Source organism: Rattus norvegicus, chromosome 8, assembly GCF_021556685.1.
Source record: "Rattus norvegicus strain SHRSP/BbbUtx chromosome 8, alternate assembly SHRSP_T2T, whole genome shotgun sequence".
NCBI lineage: Eukaryota > Metazoa > Chordata > Mammalia > Rodentia > Muridae > Rattus > Rattus norvegicus.
In genome coordinates, this window is record NC_141541.1 from 126,720,769 (window position 1) to 126,740,522 (window position 19,754).

The 19,754-nt window shown below is 43.8% G+C and overlaps 1 protein-coding gene and 1 pseudogene across 4 annotated transcripts in view; one reads left to right on the forward strand and one right to left on the reverse strand.

The window, feature by feature from the left end:
• Oxsr1 (oxidative stress responsive kinase 1) overlaps window positions 1-19,754 on the reverse strand; it is an 89,511-nt gene that overhangs the window by 39,737 nt on the left and 30,020 nt on the right. For all 4 annotated transcript variants that reach the window (XR_015626733.1, XR_015626734.1, XM_087562507.1 and 1 more), the window contains 2 exon segments: window positions 11,446-11,587; window positions 2,002-2,057 (listed from right to left, as the gene is read on the reverse strand). Coding sequence is in view for 2 of the 4 variants with exons in the window: in XM_087562507.1 (XP_087418633.1) it covers window positions 2,002-2,057; window positions 11,446-11,587 (198 nt within the window). In the remaining 2 variants the exon portion in view is untranslated.
• Window positions 16,576-17,592, forward strand: Rplp0-ps7 (ribosomal protein lateral stalk subunit P0, pseudogene 7; annotated as a pseudogene).

A 19,754-nucleotide genomic window follows, 5' to 3' on the forward strand; every position in this document is an offset into this window, starting at 1 on the left:
AGAAGAAAGGATGGAGAAAGGAACTGAGATCACTATACAGTTTACAGCAACATTTTAAAATAGACAAAATAGACACAACGTGTGAGTCTGTGGGTTGTACTTTTAGGTTTACACTATCCTTACAGCCACAGAAGCTTACACTTAAGAATGGTTAGTAGCTTGGGTAAATCTCCCATTACAACACAACAACAAACTAAATGAAAACCGTTCTGTGAGCTAAAGAAGCACTTGGTGGGGAGGCTGAGAGGACGCGCGACAGAGGCCCTCGCGCTCAGCCCACTCCACAAATCACTTCTACCATCGATCCAAGAGTCGTGCTCTTGCTCTACACCCATCGGTCAGTTCTGTTCTGCCCGGTGTTTTGGTCAAGCCAGTCTCTTGGCACTTAGTAACTGCTTTATGTCTCAGTGCTTTATAATGGAAGGCTTTCCATGTCTTTGCTTTGCATCTTTCACATGTTCATGTGTAGTACATGCATGAGTGTGCACATGGAAGGGTGCTAACCTGTGCATGTTTGTACAGAGGCAGGAGGAAGATGTCAGCTATACTCCTCAGTCACTATATAATTTGTGTGTGTCCATCGCATTTTTGAGACAGCCTCTCACTGGGCTTTGGGCTTGTGGCCTGGGAGAGATTAGCTGGGGAGCCCAGAAAGCTTTCTGTCTTTGCTCTCCTCCTCCAGTCAGCTTCAGACACGCGCCACTGCCCATGAATTAACACTGTGATTACCACACTGTGCCTTGTCTTAGTGGAAAGTGTTTCTCTTTTGGCAAAAAGAGGTTAATGTTAAAGGAATCGACTTCAACTTTATGTTGGCTAAAATATTTCCTTACTTCAGGATTTAGAAGACCTTCCCTCAGTTATCTTTTAAAACCTGAATATATTATCCTGATTCACTTGATTATTGCAGCAGTCTGGTACCAAACGAAAGGAGACTGTTTGATCAAAGCAGCCATCTGTGGAAGACATGAATTTCACCCTTACCCCTAAGCTCTAAAACTACCAAAACTGTGCTCCTGAAAAGGCAGCAACTCCACGTCATCCTTGTGCTATCCCCTCCTACTGCTGTGATTTTTAAAAAGCCACTCAAGGGGAAAGAGGTTTACCTGGCTCAAGATTCTAGGTTACAGCTCACACATATTTAGGAGCCAGGGTGGCAGGAATCTAAAACAGCTGACCACACCGCGTTCCCAGTCAAGAGCAGCACCGATTTGTGCCCATGCCACTGCTCAGCTGAACCTCCTTCTACTCAGCACAGTTGCCAGCACATAAAACAGTGCCACCCACATTCAGGGTGAGTCAACCCAGTTCAATTAACCTAACTCTGAAAATCCCCACATGTCAACAGGCCAGCCTGATCTACACTAGGACTTAAGGAGACTTCTGTCCTAGGCTCCACAGTGAGTAAAGTTGACAATTAAAACTAACCATCCCAACCCTGGGTAAAAGCAACTTTGTATCACCTCTCACCAGGGTACTCCTAACTGTTTTTCCTTTAAATAAGCAGGGACTGCTCTCAGACAAACCCTGTCAGAAGGCCCTACACCTAACGAAGGTGAGGAGTGGGAAAAGGAGAAGCAGTGAGTAATGGCCATGAAAATACAATACCCGAGTGGGAGAGGCCATCTTTAAAGGGTGCTTACACAGGAAGTTGTCCTGAGAACAGGAGCAACAGATACTAAGGAAACATAAACCATGTAAGATGGTTCTACTGGCTAGTATATCAAAATAAAAAGAAATACTGGGAACTGGGGTGGTGGTTCAGTGGGAAAGTCCTTTCCACACAAGCATGAGGAGCAGGTGTGGGTCCACAGCACCCTCCCACACAGACACTAGGCAGGCATGGTAGCCCCTTGTAATGAATGCTCAGGATGCTGTGAGGCTAGGTGGCAACAAGTGCACTCACACATGTATGCATCATGTGTCACACACACACACACACACACACACACACAGCTGTGCGTACACAACCCCCAGAAGCTGAGGGCTGATGGCCATTACCTGCAATCTGCACAGAGCCGTCTTCTCCTAGAAGAATGTTCCCAGCTTTCACATCTCTTCAAAGGAAACACACCGTCAAACATTTGCTCTTTACAACGGCAAAATTTAAGCAACTGTTTATTTATAAAGCATTAGCAATATTTCAATATTGTTTTATATTAATTTTAGCCATTTATACTATAACCCAAACATAAAACATAAAACTCTAAGAAGGAACATAACTTTTTAGACTATCTAGAAAACTTAAGCTCATAAATATTGATTGGGAAGATAATGGCCAAAGAAAGTAACCCTCATCTAGCCTCACCTAATCCTTCTGGATGAAATACACTTTTTTTCCTATATAAACTAAATTCAAAAGATGGTGAACCATTCTCTTCCCAGTTCCTCAACCCTCATTTCTTTGTTTTAAAGAATTTTGCTATATAACCCAGGCTGGTCTCTATCTCATGATCCTCCTGCCTCAACAATCCAAGTACATGTATATATACATTCACATATATAAGCATACATGTATTCACTTATGTGTATATCAACATAAAATACTTCTCAAAGGAATCAGGATAAAATGGCAAAAAGTGGTCTTTCAACAGAGCACTGGAATTTAGGAAAAAGATGTTTTTATTTCTTCTTCTTCTTTTTTTTTTAATTTTTTTTGGAGCTGGGTACCAAACCCAAAAAGATGTTTTTAAATGCTTTACAGAAAAAATGCAAAGAAAATTCAACACCTTAAGCTTAGTCTCCCACTGTTAACCCCTTAGATCAGTGTGGTACCTTTGTTAAAATAGTGAACACAAACTAAGACATCACTGACTAAAGCCCAGTCTCAGGCAGAGTATGTATCCAGAAATGAGCTCAAGCTGGACCACAGAGGAGTGTCTGGTGGTCAGATGAAGCCAGCATTCCTCAGGTCCACCACTGACATACACCCGTGAGTGTGTGTGAAAGTCCGAGTCACCTCCAAGCTCCCTCAGGCCCTTTGCACACACACTTGTTCTAAGTCTCAAGCCCGCCCTTCTGTCTCCCTGACTCCCCGTACTGTCTCTGATCCTGGGTGGACTCCCATGACTCTCTCCAAAATAGCCCTGACCATGTCCATGTCCAGTCTGCTTCTTTTTGTCTCTGCCTCTCTTTGCAGATGCATCTGGCTGTTGTCACTTTACCTTATTCTTTAACCAATGCTCCTTTCCTACACAAGACTCCATCCAGAACAGCTAATTGCATTTAGCTGCCAGGTCTCCTTAGGCTCTCCACAATAGTTTCTCAGAGTGTCCTTGCTTTTCATGACCTTGGCAGTGTGAGGGATATGTATCTGACATTTCTCACGTGGTTAAATGGTCTCAGATTTCCAAAAGGAGAAAGAGGAACACCATGCTCACAGTGCCATGTGAAAGGTACATCCCCAGTACCCACAGTCCCATCTGGTGAAATTTAGAATACCAGGGTTTTTCTATCCACCATTTTGAGCTGTTTGAACGCAGAAGTCATATGCAGGTCTGCCTCACCTGTGTAGGTAAAGTTAGCATTCCTTCTAGGCTCTGCCCAACAGTTACCAGGCAACAGCCAGGTAGGCCTGGCTTACTATAAAAGTAGCTGTTTGCACCATTCTCGCTCTCTTACTTTCTCTGCCCCTTCTCTCCCTAATCTCTCCTATCTTCCTCCTCCTCCTTCCTCCCTCCCCCCACTCCTTTCTTTCCTTAACTCTACTCCCTTCTCAACTCCCCTTCCCATGCCCTAAATAAACTCCATTCTATACCATACCCATCATACGGCTGGTATCCCGGGGACAGAATGACTCCACATGGGTCTACCGAGGCCCCTCCCACCTCACCATACCTTGCTCTACAAAACATATCCTGGCTTTTCCTTTTGTTGTTGGTTTTTTTTTTTTTTTTTTTGGTTCTTTTTTTCGGAGCTGGGGACCGAACCCAGGGCCTTGCGCTTCCTAGATAAGCGCTCTACCACTGAGCTAAATTCCCAGCCCCTTCCTTTTGTTTTTTATAAAGTACAACAGGTAACACTATTAAGTCATATGCAGGTCTTCCCTGTGTAGGTAACACTATTAAGCTTTTGTACTCCATAAGGCACTGGTCCATCTTTCAGCAGAACCTTGTGCTAAGCCACTATTTTTCTTGATTAATTTGGCAGATCGTCTGCGTTTCCCTTTCAGACCAAACACGTAATCTGTAGAGGAGGCTTCAGGGGTAAAGCAAAGGAGTGGCAGGGCTCGCTGAGCACTCGAGGGGCCAGGCCAGCCTCACATGCAACAGGACAAGGGACCTTTCAGGATGCCAAATACAGTTGTCAACTGAAGGGCTTGTTTTGTTGTTTTGCCCCCACCCCATACACACATACCCAAGACGGGGTCTTTCTGTGTAGCCCTGACTGTCCTGAAACTCACTCTGTAGATCAGGCTGATCTTGAATTCAGAGATCCCCTGCCTCTCTCTCTGTCTCTTGAGTGCTAGTACTAAAGGGGTGGACCACCATCACCAGACTGAAGAATTTGCCTTACTCTGTACCAAACGATCCAAGCAACTGTGCAGGCTGAGGGCTGGCCCTGCTTAGTGCCTCACAGCAACACTAATCTGCTCTCACTGCTGCCTGGGGTTCTCACATGCCAGTTACAGGTTCCACCTAAAAGTGAAAGGAATGCAACAGACATTCTTGGCTTTCTTCAGCTGACAGAAAACTTGAAAAGAGATTAAAAGGAACAACGATTCACAACCAAAAGCTAGAAATAAACTAGACTAGCAAATGTCCAACACTGTGTAAAAGCTAACCTCTTTGCTAGGAAGAGCACTAGGGCATACTGAGAATAGAGATGAGAACAACATGTCCATCCTAATGAGACTCTCTGACGTCAGTGCTAGCCAACTAAGAATCCACATTCCAGAACCAGGCTCATCCCCACCTTCAGTGACTCAGTGCCTACAGACAGCCCAGTCATTACTAACGACCAATGCCAAGTTTACCCTGTAGCCGGCTGTAATTTCCCTGTGTGTTCTCCATAGCCCTATAAAACCCACCATCACATGTGGTTTTTGTAGCATACCTTTGGCCCTATCACCAAGACACTGTTCCTCACAGAGCTCTTCAGTCAGCCTGGACATGATGAGATCGCACATCGTCCATCCTAGCCATCAGAAGGCAGAGGCAGGCAGATCTCTGTGAGTGCAAGGCTACCAGCTCTACCTGAGGTTTCAGGCCAGCCACAGCTACATACTGAGACCCTGTCTCAATGAAAATAAAACAAAAATCTCAAAAGTCTAGAGGGCCAGACAAGGAAGGAGACTCTGGATAAAGACCTACGGTAACTGACTGGATGCTGGGACAGAGTCCCGGCTTGCCCCACTTCTCAACAAGGTCCTGCAGACTTCATTCCTGTCTCCAATCCCACCCACACGGAAAGCCTCCAAACAGAAAATGCCAAAAAGTCCAGTAGCACATTACTGCCATCTGTTCCAAACCCCTACACAGAAGCCATCAACCACACAAGACCCCCACTCCCTACCACAAGCCCAGCAAGTTATAGACTTCTCTTTTTCCTTCACCTATAATCTATAAAAAAGATAAATAAATAAACTTGCCCACCATCATCTGCCCTCAACTTTTTCTGGTCTCATTCCAAAGTTGGTGAACTTGCCTGGGAATGACCTTGGGAATGAGCTCATTCCCAAAGAAACCTGCCTTTTTTACTTTTAATTTGGCTCAAATTGGTTTAGTTCTTCAGCAGAGAAAACCTATTGTTATTGGACACACAGGAGAAAAAGTAAACCTCCTAAACATTCATTTCTGTTTACCGATTCAGTTTTCCCTCAGACCTGATTAACAGTGCATTTCAGAGTTGCTCTGAAATCCAAGCTGCGTGGGGCGTCTCATCCTGGCTGCACTCGGAATCACCTGGAGAGCCTTTGGCTATCCCAGTGCTCGGGCTTTCGGGGGGTTGATGTTGTTTTGTTTTGTCTTGTTTCTTGAGACAGGGTTTCTCTCTGTAACAGCTTTGGCTTTCTGGAACTTACTCCTTATACCAGGCTGGCCTTCAACTCATTGTCCCTGCCCCTGCCTCCTGACTGCTGGGATTAAGGATGCAAGCACCACTGACCGGCTTATGCCAAAGCCTTACTCTAAACAATTAAGTAAATTTCTGGCAGAAGACCCAGGCGGCAACACTTCTTAAGAGTCTCCCATGCTATGTCTTACAGACTGAGAGTCAGGACTGGAGACAGGGCTCAGCTCTTAGGAGCACTTACTAATCCTCCAGAGGACTAAGGTCACCCGTATCAGGCAAGCAGCTCACAGGAGCCTCTAACTTTACTCCCAGGGATCCAAGGCCCTCTTCTGGCTGTCTCACACACATGTCAGATACTCACACAAACAAAAATAATCATTAAAACATTTTTTAAAAAATTAGCAGCCTATGGTTTGCAGTATATATGGGGAATCATTCCAAACAACACGGAAAGCTGCATAGAAAACAAGCACATTTGTCAGCTTAGCAGAGTCTCTGGTCCAAAGACTCCCTTCCCTAGTACAGTTACGTATATATTGGTGTGCATGGGGGGTGGGGGGTGGGGGGTGCGCGCGTGCAAAGGCATAGGAGAGGAAAAGAGAGAAAGACAAACAGATACAAAGAAAACCAGAGAAATGTTCTGAATAAATTTAGTCTCTATCTCTTGAGATTATCCTTTAAAGGTGAAGACAAAAGATTTCTTTTCAAAATCTTTAAATTTCAAAATTAAGAAAATCTGTAATCAGTAGAGCTCTTGCAAAATCTGTTTAAAGTACTTCTGAGAGCCCTAGGTCTACTAGGGCAGGCAGAGCAGTGTGGAGGAAATCCCCGAGAAAGAAGTGACATCCTGTCCTCAAGTTTCCACACGGATGATTATCTGATTACAACTTCGAAGTCTTGAGGTCAGAACACTGCAGGTCCAGCCTAATTCAAATTTATCTGGTGCTATCTTTAGTCCCCTTGTCAGCCTGCCCCCTACCCTGCTTGATCTATATGCTTGAGACTCTCTGACGAGACCGTTTGAACTGTACTGACTTAGCAGAGCACCAGCTCCCACCAACCCCAACCTAAGAGACTGGAAACCGGAACTGAGGTCCCCTCCTCTGCTGGAAACACCTACCTCATGTCTACCACTGAATTAGAAAACTGCCTTGGCGGGTTGGGGATTTGGCTCAGTGGCAGAGCGCTTGCCTAGGAAGCGCAAGGCCCTGGGTTCGGTCCCCAGCTCCGAAAAAAAGAACCAAAAAAAAAAAAAAGAAAAGAAAACTGCCTTGGTTCAGGACTTCTTTGTTGTTTCTATGAAGACTTCATGACACTGCTACCTCAGTGGAACATGACGTTTGGGGTAACCTAAATCTGTGTTCCCAGGCCACGAGTATTCACATTTGGTTCCAGAATAAACAGTTTTTTATCCCTTTAAGGCAAGGGCTATTTTTGGGTCATCTACATCCTGATGAGCAACACACCTCTGGCCAGAACGCTGATCCTCAGACTCATTTGGTTAGAAGTAGGGGCAACATCCACACAGTGGCTCTGGTAACAAAAACCACCTTCTGAGGACTGGACATGAGGAAAGAGAAAGAGTAACTCTATCCTCTGCAGTTGCAGTCCAACCAGAAACAGACACTGAAGAAACACACTTGCTCAAGTGACACAAAGGCCTTTGCTACTACTACACGTCTGCTAACCAGAAGGATGTGTACAAAGAGTAGAGGAGACCTCAAAAGAGCCTGGTCAAAAGTGCTGCACTGCAGTATGCCCACCCCAGGCTTCTGCAAAGATACACCCTGACGTCCACGGAAGTAGAGGTCAGCAGCTAGTGCTCTATGATACACCTCTACTCATTCATCAGACTTCAAACCAAAAAGAACGCAAACAAAGTACAGGAGAAGCAGACGGTGACCGCACACTAGAAGGAGAAGCAGACAGTGACCGCGCACTAGAAGGAGAAGCAGACGGTGACCGCGCACTAGAAGAGAAGGGGGTGGAGAAGAAGGAAGCAGGGAGAAGGGAAGAGGACAGGCAAGTGGAAGGGAGAAGGGAGGGAGGCAGGGAGAAAGGATGGAAGGATTACTAATTCTACTGGGAAATTCACCCTACTAAAAGCAGATTTATGATAGCAGAACAATTTTTTATTTAAAAACAGAATTATTAACCTAAAGGGCAGATAAGAAAAAAAAAAAACCAACAATGTTCTCAGAAATCTGAGACAAAAGCAAACATGGTGACATTCATGAAAAAACAGAAAAACAGTCAACCAAAGAAACAGAGAAGGAAAAATAAATCTACGAATTCAGAAAGAAACAAACAAAGAATTCACATACAAAATGATGTGTGTGCCCAACAGCAATACAGTGAAACTGTTAAAATCCAACCCAGTAGGGGAGAATATGCTGAGAGCATGAGAGGAAAAGCACTCCTGCAGAGCAAGGGAGTTACAGTTAACACTGACTTCATGTTGGCACAATGGTGGCCACAAGTTAATGAGATGTATCCAAAGTCCTGAACAGAGATGGCTCGATGGCTAAGAGTGCACACTACTTTCGCAGAGGGCCCGAGTCTGGTCACTAGCACCCACAATCAGGCAACTCACAAGAACCTGTAACTTCAGTTCCAGGGACTACGACATCCTCTCCATGAACCAAGCAGGCACACAATGGGCAGGTGTAGGTGCAGATGCTCCTAGCTGCATATAAACAGGTTTTGTAAAAAACCCTACTGCTGAAGATGCCATACACTTTGGTTGCAGGAGATAGAGAAATCAAGCTGGAAGTGAGCTGGAAGCCGCCTTCCCGCCGGCAGCTATCACAGTGACAGAACACTTATGCAGGCTGCTGGGAGAATATCACGATTCAGGTGTCAACCTGACACAAACTGAAGTCAACTGAGAAAAGGAACCTCAACCCAAGAACTGCCTGAGGGAGTTTTATTCCTCCTAATTGATATGGGAGAATCTGGCCAACTGTGGGCAGTGCCATAAAGGCAGGCAGCCTGGGCAGGGCAAAGAAGCTACCCGAGCGACCAATAAGCAGCATTCCTTCACAACCACCCCTAAAATGTATGCACTGATCTGTAAGTTCAATGAACTCCACCCCACGCCAAGCTGCTTTTGGTCATGGCATTTATCAAAGCAACAGAAAGCAACATCAAACACAGAAAAAAATCGTCAACAGTCTTACTGTCTTACTCTGTCAGCTTCAACATCCACCTTCCAGGCAAGATCCGTCAGCTGATATATGACTGCTATGGACGTAACCAAGCACTGTCTGACTGGATTTGATACCCTCTGCAGAGAAGGAACTCGTTCGTGCCTGGCACTACACCTGGTCAAAAGCCACGGTTCAGACATAGGCCCTAAGTAGGAGCCTTACTTTCCTAAATGGACATGCTGTCAGACTTCTAGACATTTGTTTATACCCTCAGATCAATGTTCTGAGCCGTGGTGGAGAAGCTGCTGGTTGCAGTGGATTACTGCAAATACAGAAACTCCTAACTGGTCAAAATGCTAACAATCGATGGCTGCAAGTCCTCGGCTCTAAAAAGGAAAGATGCATATCACCCTCTCCAAGACTCTGGGGAGACTCAGGAGTGGAAGGAAAGAACGTAGGAGCCAGAGTGTTGTCACACATTAGACTCTACACAAACCATGAATGCTGTCCTACAAAGTTAAAACAGAAGTGGCTACTGCACAAGACCCGGCCCCCATCAACCTTCCAGCATGGTGGGAGAAGGGTTCATAAGGCTTCCTTGATGGGCTACAAACAATTTGATTCCAGAGAAGGGAGAGCTGCATTCCTAGGTGGTAGAGCCACTGCTAACTGACTCCCATCAAGAAAGTAACCCTGTAGCTATGCTCAAACAAGCAAGGGGTCAAGTGAAAGGGGTGAGAGGGCAATGAGACAGGAACAGTATCGAGGTACTACTGCACACGGGCATGAAACTGTGGAAGAGTAAATATTAAATAAAGGCTAAAATGGTTTTCCCAAAGGATCTCAATTGTTCCAAGTGGACCTGACAATCTGAGCCTTCTCTGCGACTGTCACTGATGGATCTGACAATATGAAACATCTCTGCGACTGTTTCTGGTGCTTTTCTCAGGTATTTGAAGTCAAGATGGTTGTATATTGTCAGTTACAAACCAGGAAACACATGCTATTTATTATTTACACAGATATACACATATATCCATTAGAACTAGAATTTTATTTATTTTTCTGCTTGTTCATTTAGTGATAAAGAGGAGAAAACTTCAAGAAGCATCCTTTATAAAAACGTTGAAAGTGCTACTAAAAACCCTTATCCTCCACAGAACCTGTGTGTGCCAACTCCCTACCCAGCAGCAAAAGGCGGCTTAGGAAAAAAGTCTTCCATTTCCATGAGCAACAGCAGCTCCCCTGGACCAGGCAGCAGCACTAAGTCTAGACTGGGCTGGTTATATGAAAAGAAAAAAATTAAAGCTTTAACTAAAAAGTATTAGTTTACAAATAACTTTTCAATAATTTGGAAAAATAATTAAGAAATAAATACAGGGCTGGAGAGATGGCTCAGCGGTTAAGAGCACGGACTGCTCTTCCAGAGGTCCTGAGTTCAAATCCCACAACCACATGGTGCCCTCTTCTGGTGTGTCTGAAGACAGTGACAGTGTACTCATATGTATAAATAAGTTAGTTAATTTTTAAAAAGATATACAAACAAAATGAGAAGAACAATAGACAGCATGGACACAGTAGCGCGTGTCTGTAACTCCAGGGCTTAGACAGTTAAGGCAAAAGAATCGAAGTCCAGTCTGGGCGGGTTAGCAAGACTTTTAAAAGCTTATATGGTATTTTGTTGTTGGTTTTTTTAATGGCTAGAAATATATAGCTCTGTTGTAAAATACTTGTATAACATTAACAAGAGCCTGAATTCAATCCCTAGCAGCTTAGAGACAAAATTATATAAATACTACTACCTTAAGTACTTTAAGAAACAGAAAAGAAAATGGAAAATAATATTCTAAACCAGTGAGTGTCTTCTTGGCAGAAAGTAAATTGGCTGCTTTTTTTTTTTTTTTCATTTTCTAACTTTACTAAAATAGTTAACGCTATTTGCTTGTTCTTTGAAAGTGGGCCTTACTATCTAGCCCTGGCTGTCCCCAAACCTGAATGTAGACCAGGCTGCCCTCAAACTCAACAGGCATCCATCTGCCTCCCAATGCTAGGATTAAAGAGATGCGCCACCATGACTGGCTTACTTTTTGTTTTGTTCTTTAATATTTATCACTTTCTTAATATTTATAGGTTGTATAATTCACACCATAATAAGCAAAACAAACTAGTAATGCAAACAGCACAGGGCTCAGAAATAAAACAAATTCATAAATGAAAGAAAGTGTCCTCCAGGAGACAAAAGCACGGCTGCCGTCACTAGGAAGGAGAAGATGGCCACACGCACCTGTGGATCTGCCCGTTCTTGTGCAGGTACTCCAGTCCTTCTAAGACTTCTCGGAGGATTGTAGCGATGGTCGACTCATCCAAAACTCCGCCCTTATGTTCCCCCTTTGCCACAATGTGTTTAATAATATCCAGAACGGAACCTGAAAACAGAAAACATAGCCCTCTAAAAATTTTAACTCATTCAATAATTCAAACCACTTAGAACATTCACATAAAATAAATTATGTCAGAAAGAAAGGAAGAAATAGCAAATACAAGGAAATACAGATGCTTCAAACTGGAAATTCCAACCTAAAAAAGAGAGTGATTAACCCCATGGAATGCTACAGCAGCCTCCCCTTTAGCTGTCCTGAGACCTTGGAAAGGTTAGTGTGGGATCCAGTCATCTCTGAAGAATGAAGGTCGGGTAAACCACGCCGCTCACTAACACTCCAGTATAAAATATCACAAACCAACGTCTTCAACCTCGATTAGAATGTGCAGCATTTTATAACTGAGAGTGTAAAAATACAATGGAAATACAAGTCAAGTCAACGAAGAAACACTTGGAAAGTAAAAAAAAAAAAAAAAAATCACAGCTATTCTTGGTTGTCAACTTGACTACATCCAAATTATCTAAAACGCCAACATGGAGGTGCACAGCTGTGAGGCCTTCCTTAATTTGAAGCGGGCAGGTCCACTTCTAACCCAGACCTCTAATCTGGGCCACTCATGAGGCCATGGAAGCTTCACTCTGCCTGCTTGCTGTTGACATTGCTAGCAAAGCCAGACTGGCACCACACTTGTGGAAACCAGCTCAGACATCCAGACTGCTGGACTGAACATCTACTGGATTCTTGGACCTTCTGTTCACAGGCAGCCATTGTTGGATTAGCTGGACCACAGCCTGTGAGTCATTCTAATAAATCCCCGTTGGAACTGGAGAGAGATTAACTCTCTAAATTGTTACTCTCGAGAACCCAAACACAATGATCAAGTACATAGATAAACCAGGTAAGGCAGAGGTAAACCCAGGAGTAACAGCAGCCTTGGCTCTCCAGATGTCTCAGCTCCAGCTGTGCTCAGGGTGACGACGCTGCTCAACAAGCAGAGCAGCTAAAACTACACAGCACCGACAACCAAACGACTCACACTCAGACTCTCCACAGAGACTCGGAATTGCACAGGAAGGACTCCATTGGCCTCCAGGCACTATTTACCACCTACATTCTCCCTCTTTCTCTAAAATTTTTCTTCAATAAAATAAAGCCACTGGGTCCCACTGAAAATGTACTATACTGCATGCTCTTGATTAACTCACCTGAGAAAGTTAACTCAAATACACAGAAAACCGTAATCCAGGAGGCCAGTGGTGCAGCTTGGCGGTAGAGCATCCTAGCCTCGCTTTCCAAAACCAGAACACTGCGCTGTCAGCACAGCTTCTCTTAGCTCCCACTTAAGATCCAATGGCTTGATCAGGTGTGGTAGCTCATAAAGGTAATCCTGGCACGTGGGAAGTGCAGCAGGAGGTCTGGAGTCCAAGACCATGCTCTGTTGCAATGAGTTCAACAGCAACCTCAACTACAGGACATATGGCCTCAAACGTCCCCTCTCAAGCAAAATAATCCCCTGACTCAATACTCCTGACTTAGTAAGAATAACAATACTAACAACACTAACAACAACACCAACAACAACAACAGAGCCCGAGTGCCCAAGAAAAAGAACTGGCACTGACTCCCGCACAAGGCTTCTAGAGGTGTTGAGCCTCTGGAGCAGTCCACGGAAGACATCCATCATAGAGCACAGGGATGGTCAAGCCTGAGGCCTCAGTGGGCTGCATTCCCTCCAGACTAAGCCAGAAGAAAGAGCAGAACATAAGGAAGAGGGTAATGACCTTCTTGGAAGGAAAGCAGACTAGAGAAGTTGAACTTGAGTGTCTGAAGAACAGAAAGTGATTCCCTGGCTGCTCTTGAAGGCAGAGACAGGTGAATCACTGAGTTCAGGGTCTACAGAGTGAGTTCCAGGTCAGTCAGAGCCACACAGTTTAATACAGGCTTAAAGTAGAAAGAAAAAAAGAAAGGACTCCCTACCTGGAGTTCCAGCACTCAGGCCATATGAAGGGAGGGGAGGGGAGTGGAGAGGCCTGAAGAGGGCAGAATGGCTGCAAGTGAGAGTCTGCCTCTGGGAGCCAGGCCACCAGCACTCAGGACTTGCAGCAGGAGACTTTACTGTCTAGAGATAAGGAGCCAGAGAGGTTCTAAATGCTACACAGCACGCCCTCGCACACTATTATAGACCAGCTTTTCCTTCCGTGACACAGAATTTATAAACCTGTAATTCAGAGGGCCCAGGGAGACATTCTGTTCCCAAACACATGTTAAACCCTGAAGCAAAGTGACCCAATCATGACCGAATACGTTCATTCGTCTAAAATGGTCGCAGAAACTATTGAGTGAGAGGATAAAGCTCCATGTTTGAAACTTTACGGATTTTTAAAATGAAGACTGGAAACGGGGAGACTCTTGATAGAATTTAAAATCAACAAAATGTATTCATTTGACAATTCTGCCTACACTTTACTCCAGGCATTCGAGGCTCAGGCAGCAGGTCTGTCATACACTCAAGACCAGTCTGTACTACACACTGAATTCCAGATTAGCCCACAGTGAGCTCCTGTCTCAAAACACCATAAAACAATTAAATGAAACTTTGATAAATCCTATTATATTATTATCAGAACATGCTACAAAGTAAGATACATATGTCAGCCACGGTGGCACAGGCCTTTATCCCACAGTTGGGAGGCAGAAGCAGACAGGTCTCTGAGCTCAGGGTCTACACACATGAGCTCTAAGACAGCCAGTGCTACACACAGCCACCATATCTCAAGAGAAAAAAAGACAGGATGAGAGAGAGAGAGAGAGAGAGAGAGAGAGAGAGAGAGAGAGAGAGAGATGGGCTAATCCTATGGAAGCATTTTTTAGATTAAGATTCCTTTTTCCCAGATGGCCCTAATGTGTCAAGTTGACATGAAAATTAGCAAGAACATATACAACACAGAGCTATCCACTTGATTTATTCAACAGCATATGGCATTTAATCCATACAATCTTCTCAAACATTAAAGTTACAGAGAAGTTTTCATGAGAAAGATGGTTAATATGGTAAGTGAAAGAGACTAACGACTATCACTGGACCCAGTCAATTAACCCAGTTAACTAAAGCAGGGATTAGGGGAACAGCTGTAGGAGTGTGCACTCTATCTCGTCCTTAACCACAATCTGCAAGGAATAGTGTACAGAGAAAACTCAAGTGTTTTAACTTTAACATGCAAGCTAGTAAAAACAAGCAAACAACAACAAAAGAGAAGCAGTGGACTCCCCGACTCCATAAGCTATAATTACATAAATATGAGCCCAAGAAGTCGCATCTTAAAAGACACTGTAACAACCTACACACTTTGGTGAGCGCTGCCCATCAAACTCCATGTGCCTGTCACCTGGTGAGATGCTCACCTAGCAGGCCTGAGTCTGGGTTCGATCCCCAGCAATGCATAAACCTAGTATGGCGGCCTCTGGTAATCCAGCACTGGAGACTGAATGAATAGGTCAGCCTCAGTATACACCATGTTGGAAAAGGCCAGCCTTATACTATATGAAAACCTATCTCAAAAAAAAAATAAATAAATAAAATAAAATAAAATAAAATAAAATCCAAGCATTTCTAAAATAAAGCAAATAAAATACTAAAAAATGAGATTTAGTACAAATTTTGTAACAAAGCAAAAAGTTAAAAGTATAGCTCTTCTGCTCCCCAAATAATCTGTGTGCCATCACAACCTGAGTGAGGAGGGACAGCAATGCAGAACATGAGCTGTCCAAGGAAGTCATGCTAACACCAGTACAGTGTGGACACAGCTCAGGGGGAAGAGCACTTGCTGCTCCTACAGAGCCTAGGTTCTGTCCCCAGAAGCCACATGCTGGTTCACAACTGTCTCCAGTTCCAGGGGAGCCAATGTGCTCTTCTGACTTCTACGGGCACTGCACACACATGATACACTAATACATATAAATAAATACAGCTAATAAAAGTAAAAGAATGTAAAGACATTTTAGAGGAACTAACGATGTGAACAGCAGCGAAGCAGCTGCAGCACTAAGACGCCTGTTAATCTGGCAATGAACTCAATCTTGAGAACTGACAACACAACGCTCTCCTCGCTTTACCTTTATGGAAAGACGTGGTTTTAAAAACAAACTCCTTTAAAACTTCCCTATTATTTTTCTTCTTCTGACAGGATTGGAGACTGAACCGTGGGATTGCGCATGCTAGACAATCATTCTACCACTGAACTATGCCCTCAACCAGTAATGACGACCACCATTCCTAAGATGTTTCTGAGTCACTGAGCTTTAAAAGAGCCCACAATTTGCTTAGATCAGTATTCCATAATAAGCCAACAGGTGTCAAACAGCTAAAAAACTCCTAAATATTGATTAAACACGCAAAGCATATCACTATTAGTCAGATATTTTACTGGGTCCTGCTTAAGCAAAGGTATTACCCATATTTTCATCTCTAAGAATATGACGAAGAAAAGGATGGTTCTAAGCCCATCTAGATGTATAGATGCTGGCTTTCCTTCCTCTCCGAAGTTTCCCTAAGCACTTGGAGTCCTTTCATTCCTATGTACATGTATGAACATGATGCACACGAGTGGACTGAGGTCAGAGGACGACATCATAGCCCCAGCCGCCTGGATCTTTAGCGATCTTACACTGCAGAGTGGCACTAACAAACTGCAGAGGCAGGTATCTGGACAGAAAATGGTTCTAAAGATTTATAAGAATCCAATAAATGCCAACACTACACAGAGACTACCTCAAAAACAAAACCAATTAAAAATAATTTAAATTAAACATATAAAGTGTTTTTCTTATTGCTGAAAATATCAGAATAAAATTCCTTAATGTAAATAAAAAAATATATGTATATATGTGTGTATGTATATGGTAAATGTAGTTTTAGTTTTTTGTTTTCTAAATATTGCTTAATATACCTATTAAGTTTAAACGTTTATTCTAGCTCTCGCCAGGCGTCCTCATTAGAGTGACATCATCTTTAAACCCCACATGGCAATCCCTGACGCATCGCTGTGATACCCAGGGAAGACAGGGTGACCTGGAAGTCTAACTACTTCCTTAAGATCATCCAACTTTTGGATGATTACCCAAAAGGCTTCATTGTGGGGGCAGACAATGTGGGCTCCAAGCAGATGCAGCAGATCCGCATGTCCCTCCGCGAGAAGGCTGTGGTGCTGATGGGCAAGAACACCATGATGCGCAAGGCCATCCGGGGCCACCTGGAGAACAACCGAGCTCTGAAGAAGCTGCTGCCTCACATCCGGGGGAACGTGGGCTTCATGTTCACCAAGGAGGACCTCAAGAGATTAGGGACATGATGCTGGCCAATAAAGTGCCAGTTGCTGCTCGAGCCGGTGCCATCACCCCATGTGAGGTCACTGTGCCTGCTCAGAACACTGGTCTGGGGCCTGAGAAGAAGCTTTGGGTATCACCACTAAAATCTCCAGAGGTACCATTGAAATCCTGAGTGATGTGCAGCTGATAAAGACTGGAGACAAGGTGGGAGCCAGCGAAGCCACACTGCTGAGCATGCTGAACATCTCCCCCTTCTCCTTCGGGCTGATCATCCAGCAGGTGTTTGACAACGGCAGCATCTACAGCCCAGAGGTGCTGGACACACAGAGCAGGCCCTGCACTCTCGCTTCCTAGAGGGTGTCTGCAATGTGGCCGGCGTCTGTCTGCAGATTGGCTACCCTACTGTTGCCTCAGTGCCTCACTCCATCATTAATGGATACAAGAGGGTCCTGGCTTTGTCTGTGGAGACTGACTACACCTTCTCAGTGGCTGAAAAGGTCAAGGCCTTCCTGGCTGATCCATCTGCATTTGCGGCTGCGGCCCCTGTGGCTGCTGCCACCACTGCTGCTCCTGCAGCTGCTGCTGCCCCAGCCAAGGCCGAAGCAAAGGAAGAGTCGGAGGAATCCGATGAGGACGTGGGATTCGGTCTCTTCGACTAAGCCCCTCACACCAAGTCAGCCTGCTTAATTTGAGAAAGATGGAAATAAAGGCTTACTTCTCTTAAAGCTCTGTCTGAATTTAGTTTGTTCACTTAAGCAGTTAAAAGCAAAAACATTCTTTAGGGAGATACTTTTGTGTTACCATCTATGTTTCTAAAAATAAAGCTCCTAGTGGCTTTGTGAGAAAAAAAAAACAAAAACGTTTATTCTATAATAGTAAAAGATTTTACCATCTTAAAAAATGTAGAACTTTTAATATTTAAATATATATTAAGATGTTAACTTATAAAAAATACATGTAATTATATAAAGAGCAATGGACTAGGGCATAAAGCATCCTAGGGCTAGGTTGGAAAAAAATCAGACCCTGACCCAGGAAACCTAAGAGACAAGAGAGACAAGAGCAAGTTAAAAAATACTTTATCCTTCCCACATCCAAGCTGCCTGTGATCAGGGTCACAGAGAGAGGAACAGGAATCCTTTATTGAGGCAGTTAATGTGCATAAAGCTGCAGAAAAGATGGGTGAGCACACAGAGAAGTGATGAGAATTAAATAGATGCTTCCATTCATCATGAAACTTTTTTCAAAACATGAAAAACACTCTACTACACATATTTATAAATCACAAATAAAGACAATGATGCTCTAGGTGATCAACAACAAAGATTCAATATTACCTAAGGTTCCCACATCTGTCCATACTGAAAAGAACCACGCTTGACCACCATCTTGACAGGCGGTTGGTGTTAGCCACCATCATATGAAATGGGCCTTTAACAAAGCAATCCAGTCTCTCCAGTGTCACTAATGGAAGTGAAACAAAAAGGTGACTCTGGCTATGCTGAAAGCATCAGACAGCAGGGCTGGCTCCTAATACACCTGAGCTACTCTGTGCACCACCTTCACGGAAGCGCAGGGGACATCTCCACTTCTGCGAACCTCCGGTCACCCTAGCAGCACCCAGGAACACAGCAAGGCATGCTCATTCAACAAAAAGTACAAAGGTTTACACCTGAACCTCTTTTCCACTGAGAGACACTTTGTAAAGAGAGAGGTATTTTCTTCTAAAACCTATGTTTCTCTGAGGAAGTATGAAGTAAGATGGAAATCAGATTCTCTTAAAAAACCACACAGGCGCACAGAAACTAAGCAACACAGGAATGGGAAGGCTGAGGCCTGTTACTCTTCTCAACCGTGCTACACACTCAAACCCAAGCCTTACTGATGGGGCAAAATGGCTATATCACCATAGCCTGTGTCTTCAGATAACCATAAAAATATTCAATCTATACATGCTAAATGTCCATGTGTTTATGTATGCTATATATATTCTATAAGAAAAATATGTAATTATTCTAATACTGGAGGAATCAAGATTTTCTGGTCAAGAGAAAACAGATTCAAGTATAATATTAAGTTTTATAAATTTATATTATATTCAGTAGAAAATATTAATGTGAAATGATTTATTTATAACATACAGTATTTCCAAGCTCTAAAAGCACTGAGGCCACAGCACTGGACACTCCAGGTATTTAAATTATGCTGTGTAATGTCAACGCTTCTTAGAATACTGATTGACTATAGATCTAGGGAGAAAGAGATACAAATGTGAATCTGAGAAGTTCTGAACATGGCTGGGAAGACAGCAAAAAAACAGCACCAGGACCTCCGTTCAATTCCCAGAACCCACTTGAAAGAAAAGGCTGGGCGTGGTGACTGCACTTGTAATCCCAGCCCTGGGTAGGCCTTACAAGTGCAGTAAAGATTCCTGGGTAGGATTATAAGAGCCCTGGGGTTTGTTGGCCAGCCAGCCTAGACTACTTGGCAAAGACCAAGGCAAGGAAAGACCCTGTCTCAAAACAAGGAAGGTGGGCATCTGAAAAATAAATAAAGTTGTCCTCTTACCTACTGACACAGATGAACACAAACACACAAAAATAGAAACATGTGTGCACATGTACATGCGAACATACACACAAACACAGAGAGAGGGGAGGGGACGGTGAGAGAGAGCTGGAATCAAATAGCAAGGAACAGGCTCTATTCTAAGCTTGCTCCAAACCTGAAACCTTCCTGCCATAGACTCTTACATGCTCAGGTACAGGCGTGAGCCATCACACCCAGCTCAACAATCAGCTGTTCTAAAGTTATTTTAGATTTGCTTTCTGTGAGTACCTTCCTGGAGTGTATAAAGAAAGCACTGGATCTCCAGGAACAGGAGTTA